The sequence below is a fragment of the Protopterus annectens genome, chromosome 2.part2, assembly GCF_019279795.1.
Source record: "Protopterus annectens isolate FY-2018-M chromosome 2.part2, PAN1.0, whole genome shotgun sequence".
NCBI classification, from domain to species: domain Eukaryota; kingdom Metazoa; phylum Chordata; order Ceratodontiformes; family Protopteridae; genus Protopterus; species Protopterus annectens.
Window position 1 is genome coordinate 411535609 of NC_056730.1, and position 20309 is coordinate 411555917.

The window sequence follows — 20309 nt, forward strand, 5'->3', positions numbered from 1 at the left end:
AAGTCCCAGGCTCTTGCTGAAGTGTCTATACTGGTTCATTTCACTTCCGTGGTTAACAAACATAAAATAACTTAAGGTTTTCTGCATCAAGCATGCAAAGGTCTGATGTGCAAACAGACTTGGTTGAACAACTGCATTCATGGTAGGAGGGATTTCATTTAAAGTTTACAGTTGGACATTTATTTTGGAATTGCTGATATGTAGATTTGAACCACATTTCACTTGGACGTGTACAGGTGAATAAACTTTTATCGTCACTACAATGTTTTATTTTTTTTAAACATTTTGTGTAATTTCTTGTTTATAATCTGTATTGAAATACTCTGTTAATGCTTACAAAAGTCTAAAAAGAATGTGCCTTAAATGTATGTATTTTATTAGTGCTGTTGAAGAGGCTACATCTCAAGGGCTAAAAGTAACTGAGGTCAGACCAGCAGCTTTATCGAGGAGTCGCTTCCAGAGGCCCAAGCCTAATGTAGGGAGAGCAACTAGGAGAGAGACTTCAGCAAAGGAGATTGTCACCGAGAATGAAGCTGTTCAGGATGCTACTAAAAATGACACTGATGCACCAGCAGAATGTGATCAAGAGGTACTGGTAAAAGTTTTGTTTGACATTGGAAAGGCTGTTTGTATTTGTGTATCTTGGCAATCTGCATTACAACTCAAGATTGCTGAACCTCACAGGCAGATGTGCAGTTGAACCAGTGTCAGCAGTAAAATTGTTGTAATAAAATAAATCTAGGCATTAAATTGTGCAAATGAGTTTAGCACTGGATGTTTTCTTCAAAGTATTTTTGATAAAGGTCTAATTTTCAGAAGAAACAAAAGCAGATTGATGTTATGCTATAATTGGCCATTATACAAAGTGCAAATTTTTCTATTCACTTACAATATAATTAAATTATTTTTTTTATTTAGTTAATTGGAATTATTTGGTAATTATTCTGTTTGGTGACTGCCCTTGTAAGAGGTCTACTTGTAACATTTTTTACTTAATCTGTTTGTAAACACTACAGAGAGACTAATATTCTGTTAATGTACATTTTTCTAAGAGCGATAATATTGTAGAAGGCAGTGGTGGTATAGGTAAGATAGCAAGAGGAGGGAGAGAATACTCAGATAAAATAAGTTCTTGTTTGTCATTTCTTTTTTCAGTGTTTGAACAAATATTCCCAGCCTCCATGCAAACAGTTTGAGTATTATTTTGAGTTTTTTAGTGACAGGCATTTTTACCTGACCAATTTAGGCATGAATTATTTGGATTTCTTAATCCGCTCCACAGTGGCAGGCTGTATTGCATAATTTGGAAAGAGAGGCCTTCAAAACATATTAGCCTTTTTTGGCTGGGAAACAATTTAGACAAGAGCAGGTAAAGGTTATAAAGTAAACACATTGTTATACACAAATTAGAAGGTGAGTGATTTTTTTATTCTTTCTAATGTTTTATCAGCAACTACAAGCAGATCGTAAAGCAGTATTGTCTCCTGAAGTGATAGAGAAGCATTTTTCAGGTTCTTCAAACAGTCCTCAATCCAAGTTTCAGATTCCAGAAGGAAATGAATATGATGAAAGGGATAGTTCACAGTTCTCCAGAACACAGGGTACTTGCCCTGAAAAGTAAGTTTAATACACATACAGTAAAAGTGTTTAGTGGAAAACTGTTTAAGGTCTTGGATGTCATGGGCTAATCTGTGCATGAAGGCACCTGAGTTAAAGATCACCCTTTTTCGTATAAAATGTTCAGACCATTTCTTACAAGAGCTTCTTGTTTTTTGACTGAAGTTGTGGGCTGGGTTTTTGATGCTTACATTTGGGTTTTCTGATTTAAATCCGTTCTTTGAAAGCAAAAATCTTTGTCATTTGTTTTATTTTGGGTATTTAATTATATAATTTATTTAGATATATATTTTCATCGTGTTTCACTGTTGTAGTCATTACTCTTGGGTTATCCTGTTGGCAGGCTACCCGCAGTCGGCCTGAATTCCAAAGTCTTGGTCCGGCGTCTGTTGCTGTCGCTTCTTCCCTGATGTCAGTGCGCCAGGGGTATAAAAGATGCAGCCGACGCCATTTTCTTCAGTCTTTCTTGCCGCACGGTGCCCGAAGCAGTTTGCAAGTGTTGGTCGGCTGACTCCAGAGATTTTCGTGTTCGAATTTCAGATCAGAAGTCTTCATTTAAAGCTAAGTACCCCGTTGGGGAAACTTTTTCTTGCTCCAGACCGATGTCAGAAAAAGTTAATAGTTGTATTTCTTGTGGGAAGCAAATACCTCATAAGGACTTCCATTCTTATTGTATTCCTTGCCTAGGCCCTGATCACGACGTAGTTAACTGAGATTTTGTGCTAGATTTAACCAACGCACTATTAAGCGTCGGTACGATTTTGCATTTCATTACTTTGGCCAAAGATGTAATTACACAATGTCGTCCGATGGCCATCCGACTACCGCAATTCACAAGAAAAGCAAGGATAAGGAAAAGGACAGGCATCCAAGGTCCAAAACTGACGACGAGGCTTCTTCTAAGCCAGTCACCGGTTCTCAGTGAGGCGCTTTCGCAGCCCCTGACGCCCGCTACCTCAGAGCCGCAGGCTCCTTCCGACTCCCATGTGGAGCAGACCAGGCCTCTGGAAACTCAAGGTATTGGACACTTAGAAAATATTCCCTCAGATGCGTCCGGAGCCGCTGAGCAGGCATCGGCTTCTGAGGGTGTTTTCAGGCCTACACAGTTATATATAAAACCCCGACTACAGCTTCAAAGGCAAAGACTAAAGCACTTCTAAAGACAAAGAAACAAGTGCAGCAAGCCCATGGACAGGCCTCCATGCCTAAAAAACAGATGCTCAAAATGGCTGAAGACCTAATTACTTTGATCAGGGGTACCCATCCCTCTCCTGAGAAGAGGCCTAGGCAAGAGACAGAATATGAATCTTCAGATCAGGTTTCCATTTCCTCTGACTCCTCTTCTGACCAAGATTACTCTCTCCCTCCCTATGAGGATTTTGATGCTGAAAAATCTATCCATTCAGCCTCCTCTCCTGAGGATTATTCTTTTGGGGAAACCCTGCATACCATGAGGGAGCACTTCCACTGAGATATCCAAAACTACTCAGAATCTAAGAAAAGTCTTGGAGATTTTCTTCTACTACCTCAGCACAGGCCTCTTGCTATCCTTCCTTTTTTAGACATTTTCGATGTATTTTCAGAGTCCTGCCTGTCCCCTGACTCTCTACCCCCTGCACCTGTTAAGCCAGACAGATACTACAGGGTTCCAGATTCACATCAATTTCTTTATAAAAACCCTGCTGCTGACCCAGAAACTATTTCTCAGGGTCCCAAAGGGGTCAAGGCTTCCACTGCAAAAAACCCTATCCCCCTCTGATAGGGATTTAAGGGCACTGGACAGATGGGGGAAAAAGGTTTACACCTCTGCTACCTTGGCTGTGAGGGCTTTAAATTGTCAATTTCATATGCTTAAATGTCAGCAATATCACTGCTTAAAACAGAAAATGTTAACAAATTCTGAATGTGAAGAAAACAAGGAAATGCAGGATTTATTGCATGCAGCTGAACAAGTGGGAAAGCGTACTTTGCAATGTGGTTTTGATTCTCTGGAGGCCTCTTGCAAGGGCAGCTGTTACGGGTTCTGTCATTAGGCGACATGCTTGGTTAAAGGAACAGAATCTGCCTGATCATGTTAAAGCAAAATTATTAGATGCTCCATTACAGCATGATAGTTTGTTTGGTGTTAAAGCAGAAGAGGTGTTGAAGAAAATGGAGGACAAAGCAAAATCTATGCAGACAGTTAAGGATTTCTTACAGGTGCCGCCACCCAGATTTAGCAGGAACTGGCCTACAAAAAATTGGTCTTTTCCAGTGTCAGACAGGCCACAAAGAGGCAGATACAGACGCCCCAGAGGCAGATCCCAGCCCCAAGGCTCATACAGGCCTAAACAGTAGGGTGCTTCTACCTCGAAAAGCAGGGAAGACAAATTACAGCCATACAGTAAACCGTCCCAATGACTGTCCTCTGCCAGAACCAAACACTTATCTTTTGGCAGCCCCCTAAGGGGGAAAACTAGCACTTTTTTCACAAAATTGGCATATGATCGCCCAGGACAAAATGGGTCTTGAACATAGTGTCTCAGGGCTACATGTTCCACTTTCAGACCCTGCCAAGGGCAAAAGGTATGCCAGACCTGCCACACAATCAATGGGCAGAGGAACAAAAGCAAGTTGCATCCCTCATGGACATGAGGGCCATTCAGCGAGTACCACAACAAGAGCATGGACAAGGAGTTTACTCGAGACTTTTCTTGTTACCCAGAAAGGACAAAGCCTGGAGACCAATACTGGACCTGTCTATTCCAAACACTTTTCTGGACGTTCCATAATTCAAAATGTTGACTCTGCAGCAGCTGCCCATGCTGGGCAAGAAGGCTTGGCTTGTAATTTTGGACCTAAAAGAGGCATACCTGCATGTCCCAATCAGACAATCTTGCAGAATTAGGAACAAAAGAAGGATTCTCTGACCTTCCAGCCACCAAAACAAGGAGGGTCAAGACCCTGTGACTCAAAAAGGTACTACTTGACACACACACCACTAAAGTAGTTAGAATAGGGGAAGGCCCCTCTGACTGAAGAAAACTTCTCTTGACAGGAAAATTAAAGCAAAAAAAAATAATAAAACGCCAAGAGACACCACACACATACACAATTAAAAGCCATTTTGGGTTGAAAAGAAAAAAAAAGAAAAATTTTCTGATAGGAAAAGATACTATAAATATAGTAGCCCAGCCAATGTTGAGACACTCTGCGACAAGCGCGATCTGGGGTAAGCTGGGGGGATTAGTGGTGGTGCATGATACCTTAGATTCATAGCTGGCTCAATGCACTACCAATTCTCTGCACTGCCCTTTGGCTTATCTACTGCGCCCAGGGTCTTCACAAAATGCCTGGCACCAGTAATTGCATTTTGCAGACAAAGAGGAATTCAAATATATCCTTACTTGGATGACTGCCTTATTCAAGCAGAGAACAAGGACATATACTACTAAAGCAACTGGCATTTGTAAAAAGATTACTAATTTGCCGAGGGTACACAGTAAACGGAAAGAAATCAAAACTAGTACCCTCTCAAGAGATAATATTCCTGGGTGCAAGCTTAAATACAACTGCCCAGATGGCTTATCTCAGGCCAGACAAAGGCAACTGACTTCTTACTTCAAAATGTTGGCAACAAAGACCCAGTTATCTGCAAGAAAAATTCTGCAGGTTTGGGCTTCATGGCATCCTACATTCTGCTAATTCCATATGAGAAAACTACAATGGTATCTAAAAAGTGTTTGGACTCAGCATTGTCACAACCTAGAGACAATCATAATCTTGATTCCCTGCCTGCAACAGGAATTTCGATGGTGGGCACAGGCCTGTCACCACAACAAGGGACAGCCATTCACTTTACCCACAGCCAGGCAGACACTAACAACGGATGCCTCAGATTATGCCTGGGGGGCCCACATGGCAGGAAACTATATTTCAGGGCACATGGCCCGCAAGCCAGATGCATCTTCATATCAATCAAAAAGAGATGCTAGCTGTTCAGAATGCCCTGACAGCTTTCAAGGATCTACTTCATCCAGGACAACTACTGATAAAGACGGACAATACTACAGTCATGTGGTACATAAACAAGCAGGGAGGCACACATTCCTACCCCCTCTGCAGACAAGCCATGACTTTGTGGGACACAGCATTGACTTATCAAGTTCACCTGCAAGCGCAATTCCTGCCAGGAGAAATAAATACTCTGGCAGATGAACTAAGCAGAAACCTCATGGATCCCCACGAGTGGAAACTGGATCCACAAGTCTTCAGCATGATAACAAGGAAATGGGGATGCCCAGACATAGATCTATTTGCCTCCCCTTACAACTGCTAACTACAGAGATTCTGCACAAGGACTTGCCACAAGCAAGCATGGAAAGTGGATGCCTTATCCTTCCGCTGGAGAAACCTAACAATATATGCCTTTCCCCCACTGCCTCTCCTCACCAAGGTACTCCTAAAGGTCAGACAAGAGCAGCCAAAAATGATACTGATTGCCCCAGACTGGCCACGCCAGCACTGGTATCCAATCCTAAAGAACTTGTCTCAAGGTCCAGCCTGGACATTGCCTCACATTTCTCACTTACTGACCCAACAAAACAATCTGATCCTGCACAGCCAACTCAGGACCTTAAATCTGGCAGCATGGCGGATAATGTAGCCATTCAGAACACTCCTCTCTCCAAAGCTGTGATGGATGTTATTTTGGAGGCCAGGTCGCCCAGTACCAGAAAATCTTATGCAGAAAAATGGAAGAGATTCTGTGCTTGGAACCAGGCACAAGGAATTGACACGTTTGTACCAAATATTCCTCAGATTTTACAATACTTAACTGAGATGCTGGACAAAGGCCTATCCTTTTCATCAATTAAGATTCATGCCTCAGCCATTTCAGCCCATTATAATACGGAACCACCAATCTTTTCACATCCTTTAATAAGGCAGTACCTCAGAGGGGCTAAAAACATAAGACCTCCAAGGAGAGCACCAGTACCTGCATGGGACCTCAATTATGTCTTGGAAAAACTCCCACTGCCTCCTTTTGAGCCAGCCTCAACAGCTGATATAAAATTTTTATCCTGGAAAACAGCTCTCCTCCTAGCAATAACCTCTGCAAGATGAGTCTCGGAGTTATAGGCACTCATGGCTGTGGAACCTTTTGTCATTTTCCATCCAGACAGGGTTTCTCTAAGGACGAACCTGACATTTATGCCTAAGGTGGTGTCCAGTGTGGCCCTTAACCAAACCATTCACTTGCCTACCTTTTATCCAAACCCACAGAACAAGGGTGAGAGACTTCTGCATTCTTTGGACATACACAGACAGCTACGCTTCTACTTGGACAGAACTAAAGCTTTCGGAAAGACTGAGCAACTTTTAGTGGCATATGCTGCAGGATCACAAGGAAAGGCTATCTCAAAACAGACTATTTCAAAATGGATAGGCCATTGCATTCGTTTCTGCTACTCACAGCATGGCAAATCAGTGCCTAAGGGCATTAGGCCACATTCAACCAGAGCAGCACCACTTCAGCAGCCTTTCTCAGAGGAGCACCAACCAAAGACATCTTGAAGGCTGCAACTTGGAGTTCAGTGCACACTTTTACAAAGCAGTACCACTTACCTCACTACTCTAAATCCAGAGCAGGCTTTGCCACTGCAGTTCTGCTGTGCCTCATAGCCTCTCCTAATCCTATTTAGCCCTGCCACCCATCCTCAGCTTTGGGATTCAACTCAAGAGTAATGACTGCAACAGTGAAAGACGATGAGCATAGTACAGTTGTGTACCTACCATAAATGTAGATGTTGGAGTGTATTCACTATTGCATTCCAGGTTACCCTCCGACCATCCCCCTTTCATTTATATATATATATATATATATATATATGTTCATACTAGGCTAACTGCCCTTGTGGGCCATTTTAAGCCTAGCCAACTACCCCATGTGGGAATCAAACTCTGCACCTTGTGTTTGTAAGGTAAACACCCTAACCATTATGCCAACCTCCCACCTCAGCTGAGTCGGTTTGTGTGTGTGTATATATATATATATATATATATATATATATATATATATATATATATATATATATACACATACACACACTTGTGTGTATATACATAAATATGTCCTTCCATTCACTGCTGCAGTATTCTTAACACAAGGGATGTAGCCCGCAAAGCGAAGTCTGGCCAGTATACCAAAGCCTTTAGGTTGCTATAGGGTATGCCTTACATCACTAGTATGCTCCTCGTGCAGAGTAGGGCATAAATGGGACATCCAGACATATCCTCCTCAGAACTTATTTGCTGCCAGTCCAAATGCCATCCTGTGATCACTGATCTGTTCAGCTGAGTCATTTTTGTGTTGCGCTGGTGTACCTTGGCTCAGATAAGTGCCCCTTTGGGGTGCTTTTTCTTGTTTTTGGTTGCTTGGTTTTTATTTGTGGTTAATGTCATCCAGAAGAGGAAAATTCAGGTGAGGGAGACAAATTCCCCATAAGGATCGCCATGAGCAGTGTTGTTCTTGGGGGCCGCTCAAGACAATACATCCTGCAGTATTTGTCAGGCCTTTGTCCCAAAAGCACTCAGAAGTCGATTTTCCACCCTTAATATTTATCTAGAGAATCAAGTCTTAAATGCTTAGCTCAGGCCTCTATGGAAGGTGCTTCTAGGCCCGAAGTGCAGCCACAAATAAAGACCAAGGCCAAGACTACTATGTTGGATTCTTTGGATGTGCCTCACCTATTGGACATCTCTCTTGAGGCCGATGAAGGCCCAGTGGTTCACTCGGTTCCAAAGTCAGATTCCTCTACTGTGTCTGGTTCAGAGACTGGTATGGATTCGGCTGCTCACATGTCCTCTGAGGCTTACAGGCATCTTTCACAGATGTCCAGGCAGAACCACAGCTTGTGATTACAGAAGGGTCTAAGGATATTCCGCAGATCTTAGCAAGGTAGGAAGTGCTGATTATGATTGTGGAGCACAAGCCTACATCTGGGCCTTCTTCCTTTCAGAAGGCAGATACCCATTTAAAAAAGAAACGGAAAACAAAGCATTTATCTACTGCTCTCAGAGACCCTCAGAGTGATTGGCAGCATTTTAGTCAGGGCCTGCTTAAGAAAAGTTATGAGGTTTACCTGATGGGACAGCCTGTGACACAGGTGAGAAGTGGAATTACTATAAAGGGTTTTCATGTACAAGGCAAAGTAGATCTGTGCACTTTTATACTCAGACAGTTTGCCCTTAAGAGAGTGATAGTGGTATCACTTGTAGTAATTCCAGCATTTAGTATAAATGGATTTAAATAAAAACTTCTGTTCCCAAATGGACAACATTGTATTTGCGTAGGTTGGGGCACAACAGGGTCCCCATTGCTACTCTTCTTTCCTGTGTAAAAAAAAAAAAAAAAAACTTTCAAAATATAAAAAAAAATATTATGCAGCAAGAGTTCCATTAATTCCAAACAAACCTTAAAATCGTCCGTAGAAAATCCTGTCTTGTTCGCTTAGGCTTCTTCAAACCATGAAAGGCCAGTGGAGCTGCGGTATCACCATAAAAAGGTCCACAATCTCTTGTCTTAAATCAACTCTTTCTTGCATAAATTCAGTTTAATACCCCTTAAAAAGTCCCAGAAAGCTTTCAGTGTATTGTTTTGCTCCATCCAGACTTTTTTTTAGTTTGAAGTCTAAAATCTAGAGAATAGTAGCTACCCTAAACCAAAAGGTGTGAATGGTGTGGTTAAGGTGAGGGATTTTAATTCATACAGTACACCTAGAAGACAGTTGTTTGCACAAGATGGACCCCAAACCATGGGCAATCATGATCTAGAGGAACCTTCTGAGCTCCCCCGGAGATCAGAAAGGTTGAGGAACAAAACACCAGTACACCTAATTACAACAGGGAGAGATACTAGCCCATGAGAGGGGAAGATATTGACTAACAGTGGGCATACCCCATTCAAGACCACTGTAGAGAACTCAGGGATTCACATCACGCAAGAAGAATGTAAATATACATATAAAAATGTTTTAATATATTTAATTATAGTGATTTAGATGTAAATGAAGTATATTTTAACTTATTTATTTGAGGATTGCATTTTATCCCTAACAGAAAAAATGACATTAGTAGACTTTTAATAGTTAGTTATCTTTGAGAAAAAAGAACCTGGAGTTGGTGTTTATGGACAGTGGTGCAGGGACTGGCCAGGAACAAGAATTTAGAAAGAAAAGTACATTAACCCTCAACTTCATCCGTAGTTAAAGAACTTTGAGAGCCTGGTAGAGAAAGAACTAAGGGGAGCTATTAAAACTAATAAAACCTACCCCAATCTCCTGTTTCAGGAAAAAAAGCTTATTGGATGAATTAAGAAATAATGAATACGTAAGAGTCATGAAACCTGATAAAGGGGTTGGATGGTGCATATGGATACCATGATTTATGTGGGAAAAATTATGGAGATTCTGAATGATGATACTAAGTATTCCAGTTTATCTATTAATGAGAATAATGTAGCACATTGCAAGATAGACTTTGAGCTAAAAGAATTATTAGAAGAAAGGATGATAGGCCTGGACACATTCAGATATTTATGGATTGATAAACCCCTCTTACTGTCCATATTTGGTATCCCGAAAGTGCCCAAATCCCTAAGTGATCCTCCTTTCAAACCATAGTGGCTGCAAACGGTTCCAAGACTTGCCCTAGAGCTAAGTTTTTAGACATCAAACTAAAAAAGTCTGGACGGAGCAAAATAGTATACTGAAAAAATACCACTAGATGGCACCACTGTTAATGGAAATAATAGGATGTTCATCATGTTTCACTGTTGCAGTCATGACTGTAGGGTTCTCCCCTGCCGGCAGGCAGTCCTCGGTCGGCCAGAATCCCAAAGTCTGGGTCCGGCGTCGGCTGTTCAGCCATGCTCCCTGATGTCAGAGCGCCAGGAGTACAAAGCTGACAGCCGACGCCATGTTCTCCAGTCTTTCTTGCCGTGCGATGATAGCAGTTCGCAAGTGCCGGTCGGCTGACTCCTGACAATTTTTTATAAACTTACTTCAGTCCGAAGACTTTCTTCTCCTACTCAAAGCTAAGTACCCCGTTGGGGAAACTTTTCTTGCTCCAGTCAGATGTCAGAAAAAGTTAATTGTATTTCATGTGGGAAGCAAATACCTCATAAGGATTTTCATTCTTACTGTATTCCTTGCTTAGGCCCTGACCACGACGTAGCTAGTTGTCGGTTTTGTGCTAGATTCAATCAACGTACGATTAAACGAAGGTACGATTTTGCATTTCATTACTTCGGTAGGCGTTTTAGTTATAAAATGTTGGATACGGTTCCGGCTACTGGAGTTCACAAACGCAAGGATAAAGACAGGCCTCCGAGGTCCAAATCAGATGATGTTGTACAAGTAGAGCCAGCTTCAGGTTCGGCCGTCAGTGAGGCGCTTTTGCAGCCCCTGTCGGCCATTTCAGAACCGATGGCCGAAACGGACTCCCACGAGGAGCCAACTAGGCCTTTGAATATTTCTGTTGCAGGACCTTCGGACAATGCTCCTTCGGATGGGTCCGGAGCTGCTGTGCAGGGTACCGGCTTCCGACGGGGTTTTCAGGCCTACTCAGCTTCTAATAAAGGCAAAGCCAAAGACAAAGGCAAAGACTCCTTCCAAATCAAAGACTGCAGCCCAGGCCTCTTCTGATCCGGCACCCAAGTCTCAGAAACAGTTACTTAAGATGGCGGAGGACTTACTTACTATGATTAGGGGTTCACATCCCCCTCCAGATAAAAGGCCAAGGCAGGAAGTTTATTACGACTCCTCTGATCAGGCTTCTGTTTCTTCAGTTTCTTCTTCTGACCAGGAATATTCTTTCCCTCCTTATGAGGATTCTGATGCTGAGGAATCCATTCCTTCAGCTTCTCCCCCTGAGGATTTCTCTTTTGGGGAAACTTTGCATGAAATGAGGGGACATTTTCACTGGGAAGGATAGGAGTACTTGGAATCTAAGAAAAGGCTAAGGGATTTTCTTCTTCTTCTTCCCCAACATAGACCAATGGCTATTCCTCCTATTTTGGATATTGTGGATGATGCTTTTTCGGTGGCTAACTTAACTCCTGACTCTTTTCCTCCAGCTCCTGTTAAGCCAGACAGATATTATAGGGTTCCTGATTCCCACCAGTTTTTATACAAGAATCCTACTGCTGACCCTGAAACCATTTCTCAGGGTCCTAAGGGGGTTAAGGCCGCTTCTGCTAAAAACCCCATTCCCACTGAGAAGGATTCCAGATCTTTAGAAAGATGGGGGAAAAAGTGTACACTTCTGCTACTTTATCTATTAGGGCTTTAAACTGTCAGTTTCATATGCTGAAATACCAGCAATTTCTCCTGTCTGTTTTAAAACAAAAGCTAACTTCCATTTCCGCCTGTGCAGATGATAAGGAATTACATGACTTAATGCATGCCACTGAACAAGTTGGGAAGCATGGTTTACACTGTGGATTTGATGCCTTGGAGGCTTCTTGTAGGGCTGTTGCCTCTGGCACAGTCATTAGAAGACATGCATGGTTAAAGGAACAAAATTTGCCAGATCAAGTAAAAGCTAAATTATTGGATGCTCCTGATCAGCATAATGTTTTGTTTGGATCTAAAGCTGAAGAGGTGATAAAGAAGATGGAGGACAAGGCAAAATCCATGCAAACAGTTAAAGATTTCTTACAAGTACAGCCACCCAGATTTAGTAGGAATTGGCCTACGAAAAATTGGTCCTTTCCCAATTCAGACAGGCCTCAGATGGGGTAGATACAGACGCTCCCGAGGAAGGCCTCAAACGCAAGCCTCTTATAGACCAAGACAGTGGACTGCTTCCACCCCTAGGGGAGGAGAGGACAGGTCGCAAGCTCATAGAAAACAGACTCAGTGACTCCCTCTGTTGGGCTGCAGGAACTTCTTGCCTGGAAGCCCCTCTCGGAGGAAAACTTTCTCTCTTTCACCTAAATTGGACTCATATAACCCAAGACAAGTGGGTTCTGGATGTGGTTTCAAGAGGTTACAAATTCCATTTTCATACCCTACCAAGACCAAGCGGATGGCCAGATCTTCCAAAACATCAATGGTTAGAGGCCTTAAACCAGGTGGAAGCTCTCTTGGCTATGAAAGCCATAGAACTAGTTCCACTTTCAGAGATGGGACAAGGTTTTTACTCAAGGCTCTTTCTAGTCCCCAGGAAGCAAAATTCATGGAGACCCATTCTGGATCTGTCAGTCTTGAACACTTTTCTCGAGATACCAAAATTCAAGATGCTTACTCTACAGCAGCTACTTCCAATGCTGACCAAAAATGCATGGATGGTAACTTTGGATTTAAAGGAGGCATATTTACACATTCCCATCAGGCAGGAATGCAGAAAATACCTCAGGTTCAAGGCCTGATCGAGGCACTATCAATTCTCTGCGCTGCCCTTTGGATTGTCTACTGCGCCCAGGGTCTTCACCAAATGCCTGGCTCCAGTAGTAGCTTATTGCAGACTCAAGGGAATTCAAATTTACCCTTATCTGGATGACTGTCTTATTCAGGCAGACAGCAAGGATGTCTTACTCCAGCATCTAGAGTTTGTTCAGAATCTTCTCAAGTTCCTGGGATTCACTGTAAACATAAAAAAGTCAAATTTGACACCCTCACAACAGATCATTTTTCTGGGTGCTTCTCTAAACACAACAATCCAGATGGCATTTCTGACATACGAAAAACAATTACAGCTGGCTTCAACTTTCAAAACCTTGGCAACATTAACTCAGCTATCTGCAAGGAAATTCCTGCAGGCTTTGGGTTACATGGCCTCCTGCATCCTTCTCGTACCATATGCAAGACTACATATGAGGAAAATACAGTGGTACCTTAAAAGTATATGGTCTCAGCATTGCCACAGTTTAGACATACAGATCACCGTCCTGCCTTGTCTTCAAAAGGATTTACTTTGGTGGTCCAAGGCATGTACTCTAAACAAAGGAAAACCCTTCAGTCTGCCTCCTGCCACTCAGATACTAACCACGGATGCTTCAGATTATGCATGGGGAGCCCATTTTCAGGGCAACTGTCTGCAGGGCCTTTGGTCAAAGGATCAGAAGCACCTGCATATCAATTTAAAGGAAATGTTAGCTGTTCAGAAAGCTCTATTGGCCTTCAGGAATCTTCTACAACCAGGACAACTACTGATACGGACAGACAACACCACAGTTATGTGGTACATAAACAAGCAAGGGGGATCTCATTCCTATCCCCTTTGCAGACTAGCCATGAATCTTTGGAACACAGCTCTAGCTTGCAAACTGGACCTTCAAGCTCAGTTTCTACCAGGGAAGCAAAACTTCCTGGCAGACAGTCTGAGCAGAAACCTGTCGGACCCACACGAATGGATGCTGGACACCGAAATATTCAAGATGATTACAGCAGTCTGGGGATGTCCTCACATAGACCTCTTTGCATCCCACCTCAATCATCAACTACAGATTTTTTGCACCAGGACATTCCACGAACCAGCTTGGAAAGTGGATGCACTATCATTCAGTTGGAGAAACCTCTCTGGGTATGCCTTTCCGCCTCTTCCTCTTCTTCCACGGGTATTATTAAAGATCAAACAGGACAAGCCCAAGATGATAATCTTGCTGGCCCCAAATTGGCCTCGACAGTTTTGGTACCCAACACTGAAAAACCTTTGTCTGGACCCCCCCCTTGGGTGTTACCACAGGCTCCGAACCTTCTGTCCCAACATCAGGGTCAGGTTCTGCACTCCCATGTCAAAACTCTCAGCCTGGCGGCCTGGTTAATCCAGGGTCTTTGATTCATTCTCTCCTACCCAAGCAGGTTATGGATGTCATTTTAGAAGCCAGACGTCCTAGCACTAGAAAATCTTATGCAGGAAAATGGAAAATATTTTGTTCCTGGATGCAGGCTCAGGATTCAGATCCTCTTATTCCTAACATTGCTCTGATTTTACTTTACCTGACAGACCTCTTACATAAGGGTCTCTCTTTCTCTTCCATAAAGATACATGCCTCTGCTATTTCTGCTCATTATAATACAGACCCTCCAATCTTTTCCCACCAACTCATGAGACAGTTTCTCAGAGGAGCTAAGAACTTAAGGCCCCCTAGATCTCCTCCCATTCCTGCTTGGGATCTCAACTGTGTTTTGGAAAAACTCACCTTACCTCCTTTTGAGCCTGCTGCCTCATCTGACATAAAGTTTTTATCTTGGAAGACAGCCATCCTGTTAGCTCTGACCTCTGCCAGGAGAGTTTCGAAGTTGCAAGCTCTCATGGCTGTGGAACCTTATATTATTTTTCATCAAGACAGGGTGTCTTTAAGGACTAATCCTACTTTCATGCCTAAGGTGATTTCCAAAGTGGCTTTAAATGAAACTATTCACTTGCCAACTTTTTTCCCCACTCCTCAAAATAAGGGGGAAAGGATCTTGCATTCCTTGGATGTACACAGACAACTACGTTTTTACCTGGACAGAACCAAGGACATCAGGAAATCAGAGCAATTGTTTGTTTCTTATGCTTCAAGTTCCCAAGGTAAAGCTATTTCAAAACAGACCATTTCCAGATGGATTGCTCATGGAATCAGATTTTGCTATTCACACCATGGAAAGCAAATCCCAGGGTCTATAATGACTCACTCTACCAGAGCTGCTGCCACCTTAGCTGCCTTCCTCAGAGGAGTGCCTACCAAGGACATTTTAGAAGCTGCAACTTGGAGTTCAGTGCATACTTTTTCTAAGCACTGCAATCTACCTCTTTACTCTAAGTCTAGGCAGGCTTTGCTTCTGCAGTCTTGCAGGGCCTTTTAGCCACCCCCTCTACTTTATGACCACCTCCCTTTTATTCTGCTTTGGGATTCAGCCCTACAGTCATGACTGCAGCAGTGAAACACGATGAACATAGTACAGTTGTGTACACTTACCATAAATGTAGATGTTCGAGTGTCTTCACTGTTGCAGTTTGGGTTTCCCTCCCTCCTGTCCCCTCTTATTTTTTCTTTTGTGTGGTTCCTTTTTTCATCCTTCTTCTGAGGTGCATTTGCAAAGGGTATGGGATCTTACTCATTTTGGAACACCTGACATCTGGGGCAAGAAAAACTGGAGAACATGGCGTCGGCTATCAGCTTTGTACTCCTGGCGCTCTGATGTCAGGGAGCATGGTTGAACAGCCGACGCCGGACCCAGACTTTGGGAGTCTGACCGACCGAGGACTGCCTGCCGGCAAGGGCGAACCCTACAGTCATGACTGTAACAGTGAAGACACTCTAACATCTACATTTATGGTAAGTGTACACAACTGTACTTTTTATGACATATTACTTTTTAATGAGATTTATATGTATTTTTACAGGCTTTTCCAAAGATTTATTTATTGTTTTGTATAGATTTTATTATTAGTCAGATGTTTTGTAATTGATTTATTAGTATTTATTAGTATTTTTGTATGACTATTTCCATCCTTTATCTCCACAGTGGGAACTTGGGTAGCTTGAGAAAGAATTTTAAGATTAATTAGTTGTTTTATTAGATTAATTGTTTTGGTGATGAGATTAGGGTATTTAAGAAGATAATTTGTAATAGCATTATATCTGGTAAAGTCCTGATGTTTAGAGGATGAAAATGCAGGGATTTCATTAAGCGTTAATAAAGGATTGTTTTTATAACTTCGAAAGTGGTGTCTCCTTTCATCTGGTGCTTCCAAGTGCACTTTTTTTTTTTACAGTTTTAGTGGTTGCTGCTGGTTGCAGTCCTTGGGCACTTTGTTCCTTTTGTTCTTCCTGAATGTTCCTACTTTTCAAATGCTGTCAATTCAAACCCTGTTTACTGTCCTTCCTCAAGCTTTCCTTGTTTCTCTAGATATCAAGGGCGTTTACCTCCACATTCCTGTTCATCTTCTTTTCAGGAAGTTTTTACATTTCTCTGTTGCTTCCTTGCATTTTCAGTTCTCTGCTTTGCCCTTTGGCTTTTCTACTGCCCCAAGGTATTCACCAAATGCCTAGCACCTGTGATTGCTTTTTGTAGACTTCAGGGATTCAGGTCTTCCCCTATCTAGATGACCTCCTGATGTTCTTCGTGTTTCACTGTTGCAGTCATTACATTTGGGTTATCTGCTTGCAGGTAGCCATCAGTCAGCCTGATTAACAAAGTCTTGGGTCCTGCGTCGGTTTCTGTCTCTTCTTTCTTGACGTCAGGTCATCAGGGGTGTAAAATATGCAGCCAACGTCATTACATCAGTCTTTCTTGCCGTGCGGTGCCCAAAGCAGAAGTAGTTTGCAAGTGCCGGTCGGCCGACTCCTGAAATTTTCGTTTTCGAGTTTCAGAACCAAAGTCTTCAACTAAAAGCTAAGTACCCCTTTGGGGAAACCTTTTCTTGCTCTAAACCGATGCCAGTAAAAGTAAATAATTGCATTTCTTGTGGAAAGCAAATAACTCATAAAGATTTTAATTCGTACTGTATTCCTTGCCTAGGCCCTGACCATGACGTACCTCGAGCAGCCCCTGATACCCGCTACTTCAGATTCACAGGCCTCTACTGAGACCCATTCGGAATCCGGTATGCCACGAGATGCTTCAACTTTGGAACCTGCGGATGTCTCTACCTTGGATGGGTCCAGAGCTGCTGTGCAGGCAATGGCTTCTGAGGGTGTTTTCAGGCCTACTGACTTGCATATTAAACCGGCGCTTCAAGGCCTAAAACTCGAACCATGCCTAGAAACCTGACGCCCAGACCGCATGGTCAGGCCTGTATGCCTAAAGAACAAATGATAAGAATGACTGAAGATTTTATTACTTAAATCAGGGGAAGGCAACCTTCCCCCTCTAAAAGACCTAGGACTGAGTTTGCTTATGATACTTCTTACCAGGATTCTGAAATTTCTGTTTCCTCTGATGATCAGGATTTACCCTGATCTACCTATGAGGATTCTAATGCTGAGGACTCAATTCCCTCTGCTTCCCCCCCAGAGGATTTCTCTTTTGGTGAAACCTTGCATACTCTCTGGGAGCTTTTACGTTGAGAAATTCAGGATTTCTCTGATTCTAAAAAGAGGCTTAGGGATTTCTTACTACTGCCCCAGCACAGGCCGTTAGCTATACCTCCTGTACTGGACTTTGTTGGTGATGCCTTTTTGGAATCTAGCATGGCCCCTGACAATTTACCTCCTGCTTCCAGAAAACCTGATAGATATTACAGGGTTCCTGACTTTCAAGTTCCTTTTCAAAAATCGTATTGTGGATCCTGAAACTATTTCACAGGGACCCAAGGGCATTAAAGCTTTTACTGCTAAAAATCCTACCCCCTCTGATAGAGACTCCAGGGTGCTGGATAGATGGGGTAAGAAGTTATACACTTCTGCAGCTTTGGCCATTAGGGCCTTGAATTGCCAGTTTCATATGTTAAAGTATCAGCTGCATATTATTGGATTGCTTAAACAGAAAAAGATGTTGACTCCTGATTGGGCTGAAAATAAGGATTTACAGGATTTTATGCATTCTGCTGAACAAGTTAGTAAATGTACATTGCAGTGTGTTTTTGATTCACTAAAGGCATCTTGCAGGGCTGCGATAACTGGGTCTGTACTTAGAAGGCATACTTGGCTTAAGGAGCAATCCTTGCCAGAACATGTTAAAGCAAAATTACTGGATGCTCCCTTACATCAGGGCCACCTGTTGGGTAACAAGGCAGAAGAAGTTCTTAAAAAGATGGTGGAAAAAGCTAAACCTGTGTAAACCGGTAAAGACTTTTTACAAGTACATCCTCCAAGATTTAGTAGGCATTGGCCTTCTAAGAATTGGTCCTTTCCTGCCTCTTCCAGACCTTCAGTCCAAACCCAGATCCAGCAGAGCACCCAGGCTTCAGTCCCAGGGGGACCCACAGGACTAAGCAGTGGGGGGCCTCCACTTCCAAATTTGTGAGTAGTAACCCCCCCCCCATGGTAAACTGTTTCAATGACTTCTTCTTAAAACTTCCAAGCATTTCTCAACTGACTGCCCCTTTGGGGGGAAAGATTGCACTTCATGCAAAGAACTGGGGACTCATTACCCAGGACAAATGAGTTTTAAATATAGTGTCCCAAGGATACAGATTTCACTTCCACATGTCACCAACTCCAAGCGGTTGGCCGGATCTACCTCCAAAGCAGTGGGCAGAGGCCCAAAAGCAAGTACTCTCTCTCTCTTAAGCGTAGGGGCTATTCAGTTGGTACCAGAAGAGAAAAAGGGACAAGGTTCCTACTCAAGATTTTTCCTGGTGTCCAGAAAGGACAATTCATGGCATCCTATCCTGGACCTGCTTACTCTAAACACCTTTTTGGTGATTCCAAAATTCAAGATGCTGACTCTTCACCAGTTGCTTCCTATGCTAAGCAAAGATGCCTGGTAGGCAGCACTAAATTTAAAGGAAGCATACCTGCACATCCCAATCAGAGAATCTTGCAGAAGATAACTACGCTTCAAAGCAGGCTACACGCACTATCAGTTCTCTGCACTGCCCTTTGGCTTATCTACTGTTCCCAGGGTATTCACAAAGTGCATAGCTCCAGTCATTGCATTTTGCAGGCAAAGAAATATTCAAATATACCAATACCTGGACGATTGTCTAATTCAGACAGAAAACCAGGACATACTTTTGAATCATCTGGCTTTTGTATAGAGGGTGCTAACTTCTCTGGGGTACACCATAAACAAAAAGAAATCACACCTGGTACCCTGTCAACAAATTATATTCCTGGAAGCAAGCTTGATTACAACTTCCCAGATTACTTTCCTCACGCCAGAGAAACTAATTCACTTGACAACCTACTTCAAACCAGTGGTCACAAATGCCTGCTGTCTGCAAGGCAAATACTACAAGCCTTGGGGTTCATGGCCTCCTGCATTCTTCTAATTCCATATGCAAGACTGCATATGAGGCAACTACAGTGGCATCTAAAAAGCCTATGGTGTCAACATTCTCAGGATCTAGAAGCAATGATTCCTATCATTCCTTGTCTATGCCTAGAGTTCCTTTGGTGGGCAGAGGCCTGCCACCAAAATAAGGGAGTACCATTCGCCCTACCCCCTGCTGCCCAAACCTTAACAGGCACATCAGACTATGTATGGGGGGCGCACCTGGCAGGGAAGTGCATTCAGGGCAAATGGAACCCAATACAAATGCACCTTCACATCAATCATAAAGAAATGTTAGCTGTGCAGAATGCTTTGACAGCCGTCAAGGACCACATTCTTCCAGGACAATTAATGGTAAAGACGGACAACACCACTGTTATGTGGTACATAAACAAGTAGGGGGGTACACATTCTTACCCCATCTGTAGACTAGCCTTGACTTTGTGGAACACAGCCTTGAGCTACCAAATACATCTACAAGCTCAATTCCTGCCAGGAAAACTAAATACACTGGCAGATGGTCTAAGCAGAACCTTCATGGGACCCACACTAGTGGAAACAGGAACCAAGGATTTTCAACATGTTAACAAGCAAATGGGGGAGCCCAGATATAGACCTTTTTGCCTCCCCCCAGAACTATCAATTGGAAAAATGTTGTGCAAGGACTCCTCACAGACAAGCTTGGAAAGAGGATGCTCTGTCCTTCAGTTTATGCCTTTCCTCCTCTGCCTCTGCTCTCCAAAGTACTACTAAAGATCAAACAAGACAAACCAAGGATGA

The 20309-nt window shown here is 42.9% G+C and overlaps 1 protein-coding gene across 1 annotated transcript in view; it reads left to right on the top strand.

Annotated features, from left to right (window-relative positions):
• The window catches only part of LOC122795948 (transcription factor TFIIIB component B'' homolog), a 390329-nt gene that overhangs the window by 217534 nt on the left and 152486 nt on the right, over window positions 1–20309 (top strand). The window contains exons 7-8 of the mRNA XM_044064431.1: window positions 382–589; window positions 1451–1617. Coding sequence (XP_043920366.1) covers window positions 382–589; window positions 1451–1617 — 375 coding nt within the window. The remainder of the gene's footprint in view (window positions 1–381; window positions 590–1450; window positions 1618–20309) is intronic.